The sequence below is a fragment of the Neofelis nebulosa genome, chromosome 7 (genome assembly GCF_028018385.1).
Source record: "Neofelis nebulosa isolate mNeoNeb1 chromosome 7, mNeoNeb1.pri, whole genome shotgun sequence".
In the NCBI taxonomy this organism is placed as follows: Eukaryota; Metazoa; Chordata; class Mammalia; order Carnivora; family Felidae; genus Neofelis; species Neofelis nebulosa.
This window is the reverse complement of record NC_080788.1, coordinates 98,624,593-98,638,497: the sequence shown is the minus strand read 5'-3', so window position 1 is coordinate 98,638,497 and position 13,905 is coordinate 98,624,593. Positions and strand designations below refer to the sequence as shown.

The 13,905-nt window shown below is 36.9% G+C and overlaps 1 protein-coding gene and 1 long non-coding RNA gene across 3 annotated transcripts in view; one reads left to right on the top strand and one right to left on the bottom strand.

The window, feature by feature from the left end:
* NEMF (nuclear export mediator factor) overlaps positions 1-13,905 on the top strand; it is a 56,139-nt gene that overhangs the window by 40,915 nt on the left and 1,319 nt on the right. The window contains exons 24-32 of one of the 2 annotated variants that reach the window (XM_058738969.1): positions 238-280; positions 430-479; positions 2,133-2,286; positions 8,839-8,916; positions 10,440-10,637; positions 12,415-12,450; positions 13,368-13,468; positions 13,564-13,607; positions 13,687-13,766. In XM_058738969.1, coding sequence (XP_058594952.1) covers positions 238-280; positions 430-479; positions 2,133-2,286; positions 8,839-8,916; positions 10,440-10,637; positions 12,415-12,450; positions 13,368-13,468; positions 13,564-13,607; positions 13,687-13,766 — 784 coding nt within the window. The remainder of the gene's footprint in view (positions 1-237; positions 281-429; positions 480-2,132; positions 2,287-8,838; positions 8,917-10,439; positions 10,638-12,414; positions 12,451-13,367; positions 13,469-13,563; positions 13,608-13,686; positions 13,767-13,905) is intronic. The other variant, XM_058738970.1, reaches the window with a different exon arrangement.
* On the bottom strand, positions 8,161-13,372 carry LOC131517176 (uncharacterized). The gene is made up of 2 exons (XR_009264440.1): positions 11,043-13,372; positions 8,161-10,784 (listed from the first exon to the last, which is right to left on the bottom strand). It is a non-coding gene; the product is annotated as an uncharacterized LOC131517176 (long non-coding RNA).

Below are 13,905 nucleotides of genomic sequence, written 5' to 3'. Positions count from 1 at the left end.
TATTTGTATATAAAGCATCTGGCAGTGCCTGGGACATAGTAAGTGTTTAATACATGTCTGCTATTTAAGAATATATTTAGAAGTGTGAGATGAGCAATTTGATTATGTTTTTTAAAATTTTGTCAATGTTGAAAGTTTGTAGGATTGCCAGTAATTAAGCGTATGATATGGGAATGTTTGCAGACTTTAAATGAATGCCATTTACAACCTAGTAGATGCCTCGTTCTGTTTTCATAGGTCCCTCCAGAAATTGGCTTCAAAAGAAGAATCTTCTAGTATGGTAAGCTGTTTTCAAAGTTCTGTGAAGAACATCATGTTCTTCTCAATGAGTAATTTTGTACTTTTTAATTTTACTTTCTGAAAAATTAATAGTAGTGATGTTATTGTTTGTATTTGCTTGTGTTTTTTTTTTTGTTTTAATTTTAATAGAGTGACAGTAAATTACAGAGCCGGAGACATTTGTCAGCCAAGGAAAGAAGGTAAACATATTTGTGTTATCTAACTGAAAAGCATATAATTTTTTTTCTTACTGACAGTTCAGTTATGACAGATCACTTGGCTATTCCAAAGACTTCCCTTGTTAAAATTACCAAGATTTAGCATAAACCTTGTTTAGTTCTTAATATTCAGCTCTCATAGGTTTTTCTGTTTTAGAGCCCTGATCTGTCACTACAATCAGTGAGATAGGTAAAGTAACGTGAGTGAGACCCTTTGTTACATAAATATATGCAATAGCGATTGCAGTGCCTTAAATTGACTGGTTCTAGGATAATATTGACAGGAATACTTGAAAATAACTAGGAAAAGTTTTATTTGATAAAAAGACTTTTTTTCTTTCTTTTTTTTTTTTTTTTTAACATAGCAGGCCTCGGAAGGCAAATAGAAAGGGGAAAGCAGAAGGAAAGAGACAACTACAGGGTAAAAGAAAAAACTCACTATAGGGCTAAAAAAAAAAAAAAAAGAAAGAAAAAAAAGAAAAGAAAAAGGCTATACAGCTAGTAAAGCACTCTAGAGACCCTAGGGTGGAGTGGACAGTAGGCCTTTTTGTTTTACGAAGGTAGTCATGAAACAGTTTCAGTGATCTCTCTGAGGACATGGCACTATGCTAGATACTGAGTATACAAAGAGGTAAAATATGAAATGTGTGCCTTCGAGAAGTTTTTGAGTCCTGGATCAGGAAAGAGCCATATGGCAGGGATACAGTAGTTCAGGGGTAAGAAATTGCTATGAGTTCAGGTGTTTTGGGAAATACCATCATAAGTATACCTTAAAGATGTGTTAGAACTTATTTAGGTAAATGAAGATAAGATGGTCAGAGATTCAGAAGAAAATAAGCATGAACAGAACAGGGCACGGAATTGGAAATATTACACATAGTGCTTTGGGGAAATGATAGACTGAGGTGAAAGGAGCAAAAAGTTCATGTTTGTGAACTGGTAGATGGTAAGATTGGCAAAGTGAATTTGGACCAAAAGTGGAGAAGTTATTAGAATGATAAATTAAGGATTTTTGGACTTCCTCCTGAAAGTGATGAGCACTTTTGGGAGACTTTAAATGGGAATGTGATATAGGTAGGAAGACTAGAAGTTCACATAGAGCAGATTACAGGGAAACACTGGAGGAAGGTCTAGGTAGGAAGTGATGAGGACCTGGACTAGACAGTGGCAGTGGGGATAAAAAGATTGCACATGAAAAATAGCATAGTAATAGAATTTCCCCTTCCTTTTTAATCTGCATATTTTTATCCATTGTTTATTCAACTAACCTGGCAACAGATATTTTATTGAATATTTAAGATCAGTCAAGGCCATGCTGACTTAAGACTGCAGATCCCAGTGCCTGGTCATTAAGGTGTGGAGGGACTGAATGTGGCTACTGAGTAAGGATAAGTAAAGGGTGTCACGGTGTATTAAGCCTGGCTGACAGAATGATAAATCCATGAACAAAAAATTTTCAACTTTTTCCAGTGTGATGATTTGTGCTTCTTTTATAGTGTAGCCTGGTGGTTATGAAGTTAAGCAGGAGCCATGATCTTTTACATATTGTACATGTTCTCCTTCCCCTGTACTATTTTAAGGCACTAAAGATTTGGAATTCAAAGAATTAGATGTTCCCATTTCATTTATGTTTAGGGAAATGAAGAAGAAAAAGCTTCCAAGTGACTCAGGGGATTTAGAAGTGATAGAGGTAAAGGACAAAGAAAAAGAAAATGCTCTACACATTGAAACTCATCAGAACACAAGCAAAAGTGTCCCAGCTGTGCAGCCAATGAAGCGAGGACAAAAGGTAATAAAACTTGGGAGTGAACTGTTAAACTTAGTAATCCTTGGCTCACAAATGAAGTTATGAGGCTCTTAATTTTTTAAAGTTTAAGCGAAACAAAAGATGTAGGCAAAAAAATAATCCTATGTGAGTTTCTTTGAAAATTAGTTAAAAAGAGACAAGGTTTGGGGAACATGGAGATCACTGTTCTATGTTCCTTGAAGATCATCTAGATACAAGCTCTCATTTTATGTAGAAGAAGAATTAGAAGATTGTGATTTGCTAGAGACACTCTGCTAGTAACAGCTGGTGCTGGTCGTTAGTGATATTTAGTGATATTTGTTTTTTTCAAATATTAATGAGATTTTGGTTAGAGGTCCTATATTTCTTATTAAAGGTGGATAATGAAGGAAGAGGTAGATACAGAATATACTTTAAAAAATTCTGTAGCAGTGTAAAAAGAGGAAATTGTGAGCTAATATGTATCCATTTATCACTATAAAAATTAAATTCCTTTGAAATCTTAATAAAGGTCATGTTTTATGATTTTCCCTCCATCCATAGTGGTCACAATTTCCTGGATTTTTTTTCCAATGGACCTCAAAAAAATAAAGGGACATGCTGAGCATATGGAAGAGAAGAATATAATTCTCCTCATATTAATAGGTACATTCAGGGGCACCTGGGTGGCTCAGTCGGTTAAGCCACCGACTCTCAATTTGGCTCAGGTCACGATCTCATGGTTTGTGAGTTCGAGCTCACATTGGGTTCTGCACTATGACAGAGTGGAGCCTGCTTGGGATACTCTCTCCCTCTCTTTCTCTTTGCCTACCGTGCATGCTCTCTCAAAGTAAATAAACTTGTACATTCAACATGACTTTAATCACAGTTGACATTTTAATTTACTTGATAAAATAATTCTAAAGTTCATTTCAAAGAGTAAATATTAGAGAGTTGCTAAGGAAATCTTGAAAAAGAAGATTGAGGAGGGATTTCCCTACTAGGTAGTAAAACATTTCATGTTAGAACGATTAAAACAGTATGGTATTAACATAGAAAAAGCCAAATACAAAAAGTGAAACTGAATAAAATCTAGACATAGGACATTAACTGTAATATTTAAACATTTAGTATGTGATAAAATACTATTACAGATTACTGGGGAAAGTGTCAAATACTCAAAATTAGTGGTTAGTCATGTTAAAAAAAAAAAGTAATTCCAGGTGACAAAAAGAACCATTTATAAAATGGAAAGACCGATGGCAAATGTGAAAAAAAAAAGTGATAAAAGGAATTTCCACCCATCAAATTAATAGAAAATGTGTATTCAGTCATTCAGTAAATGTTTGAGTGCACACCATGGGAATTCCCATCAAGAGTCCTAACAATGTATTGACCCTTTGACTCAGCAATTCTACCTTTAGGAATTTATCCTAAAAAAATCATGTGCATGCACTAGCATAAGGATATTCATCAGGTTGATATTTGTAATTGCAAAAAACCAAAAATTGAAAAAAATCTTAAATGCCCAACAACATAAAATAACATGGTGCTTTCATACAATGAAATATTCTGCAGATAAAATTCCAAGGCAAATCCTGAGGATCTTTATTAAAAGACAATGAAGTTTTAGATAATTTTGTGGAGAACGTTCATCTTTACCACATTGAGTTTACCTGTCCATGAATGTGACTTTAGTCTTGTAAGAATATTTTATAGTCTTCAGTAAAGATATATTTTCCCATAGAGTTTTATACATCTTATCTGTTCCTGCTTATAATTTTTCTTTTTGTTAATGGTATATTTTTAAAACTTTCACTTCCTATCATTACTGGTTTGTGGGGAGATGATTTTCTTACATTGCTTTAGTATTAGGTAATCTTATTGTACATTTTAGTATTCCATTTGTAGGCAGCATTAGTGTCTCCAAATAATGGCTTTTCTTCTAATCCTAATATCTATTACTTCTGTTTTTTGCATTGGCTCAAACATTAGTACAGTGTTGCATAGAAATAATAATAGTGTGTATCTTTGTTAATTATACATTAAAGGGACTGTTGCTAAGATTTTTATCATTGTGGGATGTTTCCTGGGAGTTGTTGGTTGGTAGATAGCCTTTATGAAGGGTTATTTTTAATAAGATTAAATTTATTGAATGCCTTTTCTGCATTTTTCTTTTACTTCCTTATGCTTTTTCTTCCCTTAATGTGGTAAATTACTTAAGAAAATCGATTAAATTGGCCTCTGATTTTTCATACTGCCCTTGGGGTTTGGCTATCTAGGTTATACCAGTTTCATAAAATAAGTTTGGAAGGTTTTCCTTTTTCTGCTCTCTAGAACTTTGTATAAAATGGAGATCGTGCCTTGAAATGTGATAGATAGCGTCTGCTTATAACTGGACCTGGTATTTTGGCAGTTTGTGGGTAGGTTTTTAAGTATAGTAAAACCTTGGTTTGTGAGCATTATCGGTTCTGGAAACATGCTTGTTATCCAAAGCACTTTGTAATCAGGAAATTTGTGATCATGTGACATTCGGTGTCACATAATACTCATGTTGCAAGACATCGCTCATTTATCAAGTTAAAATTTATTAGAAATGTTTGCTTGGCTTGTGGAACACATGCAAAACAGGTTACTTGCAATGCAAGGTTTTACTTTTACTTTGTACCAGCTACCCTGCTAGGTACTGCACATTCAGTGGTAAACAAGAAAGACCAAATTTCTGCCTTCGTTATACAAAATACCAATTTTGGGAAGAAGTCACGTACACGAAGATCATATTGTTCATCCCCCTCTCTTGGTTTCTGTACTTTACTTTTGGCTCTTTACTTTTTTTTTTTTAATTTTTTTTAACGTTTATTTATTTTTGAGACAGAGACAGAGCATGAACAGGGGAGGGGCAGAGAGAAAGGGAGACACAGAATCAGAAGCAGGCTCCAGGCTCTGAGCCATCAACCCAGAGCCCGACGCGGGGCTCGAATTCATGGACCGCGAGATTGTAACCTGAGCTGAAGTGTGACGCTTAACCGACTGAGCCACCCAGGCGCCCCTACTTTTTTTTTTTTTAATTTACATCCAAATTAGTTAGCATATAGTGCGACAATGATTTCAGGAGTAGATTCCTTAGTGCCCCTTATCCATTTAGCCCACCCACCCCCACAACCCGTCCAGTAACCCTCAGTTCTCTACATTTATGAGTCTCTTCTGTTTTGTGCCCCCTCCTTTTTTTTATATTTGTTTCCCTTCCCATATATTCATCTGTTTTGTCTCTTAAAGTCCTCAGATGAGTGAAGTCATATGATTTTTGTCTTTCTCTAATTTCACTTAGCATAATACCCTCCAGTTCCATCCACGTAGTTGCAAATGGCAAGACTTCATTCTTTTTGATTTCTGAGTAATACTCCATTGTATATATATATACCACATTTTCTTTATCCATTCATCCATCGATGGACATTTGGGCTCTTTCCATACTTTGGCTATTGTTGATAGTGCTGCTATAAACATGGGGGTGCATGTGTCCCTTCGAAACAGCACACCTGTATCCCTTGGATAAATGCCTACTAGTGCAATTGCTGGGTCGTAGGGTAGTTCTATTTTTAGTTTTTTGAGGAACCTCCATACTGTTTTCCAGAAAGGCTGCACCAGTAACTTGTTCTGTGAGTGTTTCACAAGAGCAGCACACATTTCTAATAAATTTTAGCTAATGATAAATGAGCAATATCTTGGAATACGAGTAGTATGTGACGCTGGATCACAATGGAGCCAATGGTTCTTGAAATTCACTTTGATATACAAGTGCTTAGACTTTAAAAAAAGGAGGGGGGGTGCACCTGGGTGGCTCAGTTGGCTAAGTGGCCTTCTTCGGCTCAGGTCACAATCCCATGGTCTGAGTTCGAGCCCTGTGTCGGGCTCTGTGATGACAGCTCAGACCCTGGAGCCTGCTTTGGATTCTGTGTCTCTCTCTCTCTGCCCCTCCCTGCTTGCACTCTGTCTCTCTCTCAAAAATAAATAAAACATTAAAACAAAAAGAATATACAAGTGCTTAGGACTATAAGCATGTATATGGAACAGATTAGGCTCTGAAACCAAAGTTGTACTGTATATGCTAATTAAATTTTCTCCAGTGATGATAGGTCCATTCAGTTTGTTTCTTCAAAGTTGAGTTTCCTAACTTCTGTTTTCCAAACTGTTCTTTTTCATTGGGTTTTCCATTTCTTGGTTCAGTTTCATGATAATATTGTTCATTTTACTGTCAGGTTAAAAAGAAATTTTTTTTTAATGCTTTTACTTTTTTTGAGAGAGAGTGCAAGTGGGGAGGGGCAGAGAGAGAGGGAGACACAGAATCTGAAGCAGGCTCCAGGCTCTAAGCTGTCAGCACAGAGCCACGAACCGTGAGATCATGACCTGAGCTGAAGTCGGACGCTCAATAGACTGAGCCATCCAGGCGCCCCTTTCAAGGTTGTTTTTGTTTTTGTTTTGAGGCATAATGTACATATAGTAAAATGCACAAATCTAGACTGTTTAGATCAGTGAATTTTTAAACATGTATCTGTGAAGCCACCATCATGTGATACTTAAATGTTTCCAGTACTCACTCTTCCAGAAAGCCCACACTTGTGCCTAATTAGTATTCCCACCAAAAAAAAAAAAATCTTAATCGCTGTTGTGTATAGCTAAGAGTCGAATGCTGATTTATAGCATTCATGTTGTGTTTGGCTTTAGTAGAGAACTACCAGTTTTGGAGTACTTCACCAATTTCCTCTCAAGCAGAATATCCGAATTATAATTGTTCTGCATTGTAACATTTGGTATCGTCAGGGGTCTTTTGGTCATTCAAGCATGTATATACCACAGTCTTATTCTGGCTTTAATTTGTATGACCCTGAATACTAATGATATTGAACACTTTTTCATGTTTATTAGACATCTGTCCTCTTTTTGAAGTGCCCAGTTGTAAAAATTAGGTTGTCCAGCTTTGTCATTAATGTATATGAGTTCTTTGAAATTCTGAATATAGATCTTTTCTTGGATGTGTATGTTAGAAATACTTTTCAGGCTTCCTTTTTTTATTTTTTTATTTTAGGCAGAGAGGGAGCTCTTGAGCTGGAGAGAGAGGGGCAGAGGGAGAAACAGAATCCCAAGCAGGCTCCATGCTCAGCAAGGGCCCCAACACAGGGCTTGATTCCATGACCCTGGGATCATGACCCAAGCCAAAATTGAGTGTCAGATGCTCAGCTCACTGAGCCACCAGGCACCCTCAGTCTTGCTTTTTTTCCATGTGTTTTTGATGAGCAGCATCTGTTAATTTTAATGAAATCTGAATCATCAATCTTTTATAGTTAGTTTTTTTTGTGTCCTGTTTAAAGAAATCTTTAAAATTTGTAAAGATTTTACAAGATTTATAAGATCTTGTAAAATTTGTATTTGGGCCCCAGCTAAGATTAATAAAGACAAAAATCTTTGGAGGTGAGGCCTAGATGTCTGTTTTTAAATTTTTTTTTTTTTCAACATTTTTAATTTATTTTTGGGACAGAGAGAGACAGAGCATGAACGGGGGAGGGGCAGAGAGAGAGGGAGACACAGAATCGGAAACAGGCTCCAGGCTCCGAGCCATCAGCCCAGAGCCCGACGCGGGGCTCGAACTCACGGACCGCGAGATCGTGACCTGGCTGAAGTCGGATGCTTAACCGACTGCGCCACCCAGGCGCCCCTAGATGTCTGTTTTTAAAAATTACTAGGCGAAAAAAAAAATTAGGTGATTTGGAAGTGTAGCCCAGGTAAAAGGTAAAGATAAAGCCAGTTTGTTGAGAAAATTCAAAGCCTTAAGTGCCTTGCCTTTATCCAGACTAGCTTTGCTGCCTTGTTTCCTGTTCTTCCTCTGTATGTATATCCTGACTCCAACCAAATGCAATAACTTGCTGTTAGTATACTGTCCTGTTTTTACCTTATAATCCTGCTTTTTATATAATCCCTGATACTATAAAATTTACTTAAGACTTTCAAGTTTTACTTTATTTCTTCCCCACAGTTCTTGCTTAAGCTGAAAGAAATTTCTTTCTCTGAAGTATCTTAAGAATAATGTTTGCATTTAGAATATGTTGCATTAATTTATCCTTGCTCTTATATGTATTTTTTTCTACCAGATGGTAAACTCCTTGAGGCTGAGGACTATGGTTTATCCATCTTCTTAGCCTCCATGTTGTTTATTATAATGGTACCTTGCTTGGTAACCATTTCTGACAGAGAATAGGAGCAGCTTTCCTTTTTTTTTTTTTTTTTAATTTTTTTTTTAATGTTTGTTTATTTTTGAGAGAGAGAGAGAGACAGAGCTCAAGAAGGGAAGGGCCAGAGAGAGAGGGAGACACAGAATCCGAAGCAGGCTCCAGTCTCCGAGCTGTCAGCACAGAGCCCGATGTGGGGCTCGAACTCACAGACTGCAAGATCATGACCTGAGCTGAAGTCAGACCCTCAACCGACTGAGCCACCCAGGCGCCCAGGAGCACCTTTTCTTTACAAACATTTGTTGACATTTTTTAACTGAAGTTTTCCAAGTAAAATCTTTTGATTTTGTAGAGTAAAATGAAAAAAATGAAGGAAAAATACAAAGACCAAGATGAAGAAGAACGTGAACTCATCATGAAATTGCTGGGGGTAAGTAACATCTAAAAGTCTTTTCTTCCTTTGTTTTTTAAGGGGCATTCAGACCACAGCCTATCATATGGTAGGATTCAATACATTTTTGTTAAAATATAGACAGTATTGGCACAAAAACAGACACTCGGATCAGTGGAACAGAATGGAGAACCCAGAAATGGACCCACAAACGTATGGCCAACTAATCTTTGACAAAGCAGTAAAGAATATCCAGTGGAATAAAGACAGTCTCTTCAGCAAGTGGTGCTGGGAAAACTGGACAGCAACATGCAGAAGAATGAACCTGGAACACTTTCTTACACCATATACAAAAAAAACCTCAAAATGGATGAAAGACCTAAATGTAAAGCAGGAAGCCATCAATCCTCAAGGAGAAAGCAGACAAAAACCTCTTTGATCTTGGCTGCAGCAACTTCTTACTCAACATGTCTCCAGAGGCAAGAGAAACAAAAGCAAAAATGAAATACTGGGACCTCATGAAAATAAAAAGCTTTTGCACAGAGAGGGAAACAATCAGCAAAACTAAAAGGCAACCGACGGAATGGGAGAAGATATTTGCAAATGACATATCAGATAAAGGGTTAGGATCCAAAATCTGTAAAGAACTTACCAAACTCAACACCCAAAAAGCAAATAATCCAGTGAAGAAATGGGCAAAAGACATGAATAGACACTTCTCCAAAGAAGACATCCAGATGGCCAACTGACACATGAAAACATACTCAACATCACTCATCTTAAGGGAAATACAAATCAAAACCACAATGAGATACCACCTCATACCTGTCAGAATGGCTAAAATGAACAACTCAGGCAACAACAGATGTTGGCAAGGATGTGGAGAAAGAGGATTTCTTTTGCACTGCTGGTGGGAATCCAAGCTGGTGCAGCCACTCTGGAAAACAGTATGGAGGTTCCTCAAAAAATTAAAAATAGAACTACCCTAGGACCCAGCAATTGCACTACTCGGCATTTATCCATGGGATACAGGTATGGTTTTTCGAAGGGACACATGCACCCCAATGTTTACAGCAGCACTATCAACAATAGCCAAAGTATGGAAAGAGCCCAAATGTATCAATGGATGAATGGATAAAGATGTGGTATATATATACAATGGAGTCTTACCTGGCAATCAAAAGAATGAAATCTTGCCATTTGCAACTATGGATGGAACTAGAGGGTATTAGGCTAAGCGAAATTACAGAAAGACATATCATATGATGACTTCAGTCATATGAGGACTTTAAGATACAAAACAGATTAACAGAAGGGAAGCAAAAATAATATAAAAACAGGGAGGGGGACAAAACATAATAGACTCAAATATGGAGGACAGAGGGTTACTGGAGTGGTTGTGGGGTGGGGGGTGGGCTAAATGGGTAAGGGGCATTAAGGAATCTACTCCTGAAATCATTGTTGTACTGTATGCTAACTTGGATGTAAATTAAACAAATAAAAAAAATTTTTAAATATTGACAATATTGAACATACTTACATTTTACTTCTATGAAATAAAGTCTGCAGGTTCAAACAAAGAAGAAAAGGGGAAGAAGGGGAAGAAAGGAAAAACAAAGGATGAACCTGTGAAGAAACAGCCCCAGAAACCTAGAGGTGGACAAAGGGCTTCAGACAGCGTAAAGAAAGAAACTCCCTCCCTTGAGGTTGTAACTCAAGAGTTACAAGACTTGGCTGTAGATGATCCACATGATGACAAGGTAAGGCTACCACACATATGTGGGCTTTTGCTTCATTAATTAGGGTCACTAACCACCTCAGGTTCCCAAAATATGAGGCTTACAAGTACTAAAACCAGGACAAGTGGTAACTTTATCCTTAATGGAAAGTCATTTTAGAAATACAACCTAAGGGGCGCCTGGGTGGCGCAGTCGGTTAAGCGTCCGACTTCAGCCAGGTCACGATCTCGCGGTCCGTGAGTTCGAGCCCCGCGTCAGGCTCTGGGCTGATGGCTCAGAGCCTGGAGCCTGTTTCCGATTCTGTGTCTCCCTCTCTCTCTGCCCCTCCCCCCGTTCATGCTCTGTCTCTCTGTCCCAAAAATAAATAAAAAACGCTGAAAAAAAAAAAAAAAAATTTCCTTCTTTAAAAAAAAAAAAAAAAACAACCTAAAAGACTACATTTCCAGGATGTAAGCGTAGAAAAGAATTGTATGGAGAGGCTTTGATTCTAGTGGGAACTTCGTTAAAATAAGACAAATAATTGGGATTATCTTGAAGAGGAGTAGGAATAAATTTGCGCTACTCTAGATTTTTCTATGAGAATATATGCTGTAATTATCTTACATGATGTTGAAACTGCCAAGTGCTCTGGTTGAAAAACCAGTTAGAAGTTAAGTTTTTTCCAGTTAAGATGGTTGCCTGAGATCTTGAAATCTTGAGCAAATGATTATAAAATTGGAAAAAATTTCACTTAGCCTGTATTTTATTTATTGCAGTTAAAGCTTTGGTTAGAATTGTTTGCTCTGTTCAGTGCAGATAATGCTTACAGGGATTCTAAATGTGTTACTGTTGTTTTCCTCTGGACAATGTTATTGTTTAGTGATGTTATAACTCAGTTTGATCCTCAGATTTTTTTACACTGTTCTCATATTTGTAATTCTGTAAACTGTAAACTCATAAATATTGGGATATAATGAATCATACATAAAAAATCTATTTGGAGATAATCTAAGCAAAGCAAAACAAAATTAAACTTACCTTTTTCTTTTATATTTACCTATTGTGTGTGTGTGTGAGAGAGAGTCCCAAGCAGGCTCCACACAGCACAGAGCCCGATGTGGGGCTCAAGCTCACAGTTGGTGAGATCATGACCTGAGCCAAAATCAAGAGTCAGACGCTTAACCAACTTGAGACACACAGGCGCCCCAAGCTTACCTTAATAGTGAAAAATTCTTACAAGTTCTATTCTACGATTCTCCATTTTCTTTTGGCAAACATCAAATTTAGTTGTAATTTTAAATTGTCATTTTACATTTTACTGTTTTAGCATGTACTCCAAATGAAAGTCCTTAAAAAAAAAAACACTTCAGAGAACAATCCTTTTTCTTTGAATTGCATTGTTCTCTAAAATATTAGATGCACGGGGCGCCTGGGTGGCTTAGTCAGTTAAGCGTCCGACTTCAGGTCATGATCTCGTGGTCCGTGAGTTCGAGCCCCACATTGGGCTCTGTGCTGACAGTTCACAGCCTGGAGCCTGTTTCAGATTCTGTGTCTCCCTCTCTCTGACCCTCCCCCGTTCATGCTCTGTGTCTCAAAAATAAAAATAAATGTTAAAAAATAAATAAATAAAATAAAATATTAGATGCACAAATTAATTCACTAGAGTTTTGTGACACTGAAGAATACATTCTTGGGGTCCATAACCTGTTGGTTCAATGTGATAGTCTTGCTATATTAATATTTTTTTCTCCTCATAGTTTTTAATCATGTGGAATTTCAATTTAAGTTATAGCTGACTTTTAAAATTTTATGTTTGGAGCAGGAAGAGCAAGATCTGGATCAACAGGGTAATGAGGTATGATTTTTGTGTTGGGGTCTCTACAGTGACACACAATGACTACAGTCTAGTTCCCAGAACATCTGACACACAGTTTCTAACTAATTAAAACTTTAGTATATGTGCTGCCGAAGCAAGCACTAATTAAAACTTTAAAAGCTAAGACAAGATCACAGGCTCTGGAGTCCAACATTCTGGGTTTAAATCCTAACTTTGCTACATATAATTGCAACCTTGAGCCATTGCTTTTTGTGCTTCTGTTTCCTCATCTGAAGAGTGGGGATAATTGTCCTTACCAGGAGAGAGTTGTTTTGAAAATACACATGAAGCATTTAGAGAAGTCCATGGCACATAGTAAATACTACTTGAACACCAAGCATCTTGTCTAAGGTTATTCATGTTGCTAAATAAATATGGCTCATCTTATAGGCAGCCCACCAAAGAGCAACTCTAAGAAGGCTAGAAGATTCTTCCTTAAGAACAGGCAAAAGTGTCCAGGGGCGGAGGGGAGTGGGGAATGGGGACAGAAAAATCCCCGTGGTCAGGAACTACTGGTCTAGCCAAAGTATCAGTCTCATTTCCATGCAATGGATTTAAATCTATTTGTGGTCATTATTATACATTATTTTTAATCCATAGCAGTTTTCTGCAATGTACTGTTATCCAACAAGTTTTTTCTCCTTTTTCCCTTGTATGTATTTACAAGTGCCATTTTGAAAATCATGTGAGAATTATGCTATGGAAAAAATTTTTAGTAGAGAATAGAAGTATAAATACCATTTGGTCTTAATACTGAAGGTCTATCGAGGGAAGGGTGGGGGGAAAAGATCTATCAGAAAAAGATAAAAATGATAAAAATATGTGTTGAAATATTAGAGTTTTCCTTTTTCTAGGACTGGTATGCATTTTATAATTGTTTTTCTTTTCCCTTTTAGGAAAATCTCTTTGACTCTTTGACAGGGCAGCCACATCCTGAAGATGTATTACTATTTGCCATCCCAATATGTGCCCCTTACTCCACCATGACAAACTATAAGTAAGTCGTCTTTAGTTTACTCAAAATAGCTGACATAATAGTTATGAATTGTTTTGAAATTTCTATTTAGTAATACATGTAATTCCTTCTTAAAGATACAAAGTGAAACTTACTCCTGGAGTTCAGAAAAAGGGAAAAGGTATTTAAAATCTTTTTATGAATGATTTTGATCGCTTCTTCTCTGCACAGAAGTAGATTCTTCTATTTTCTATTTACAGCTGCAAAAACAGCCTTGAATAGTTTCATGCATTCCAAAGAAGCAACAGCAAGAGAAAAAGACTTATTTCGCAGTGTAAAGGTAAAGTATTCCTCCAGAAGTCTGGAGATGGGTGGTGCAATTAAAAATGTTAGCAGTTATACTTTTCTACTTTTGGTTCTTTATTTAATACATGCCAAGCTGCAGCTCTTGTTTTGGTAGAAAATGCTGTCTTACTAGA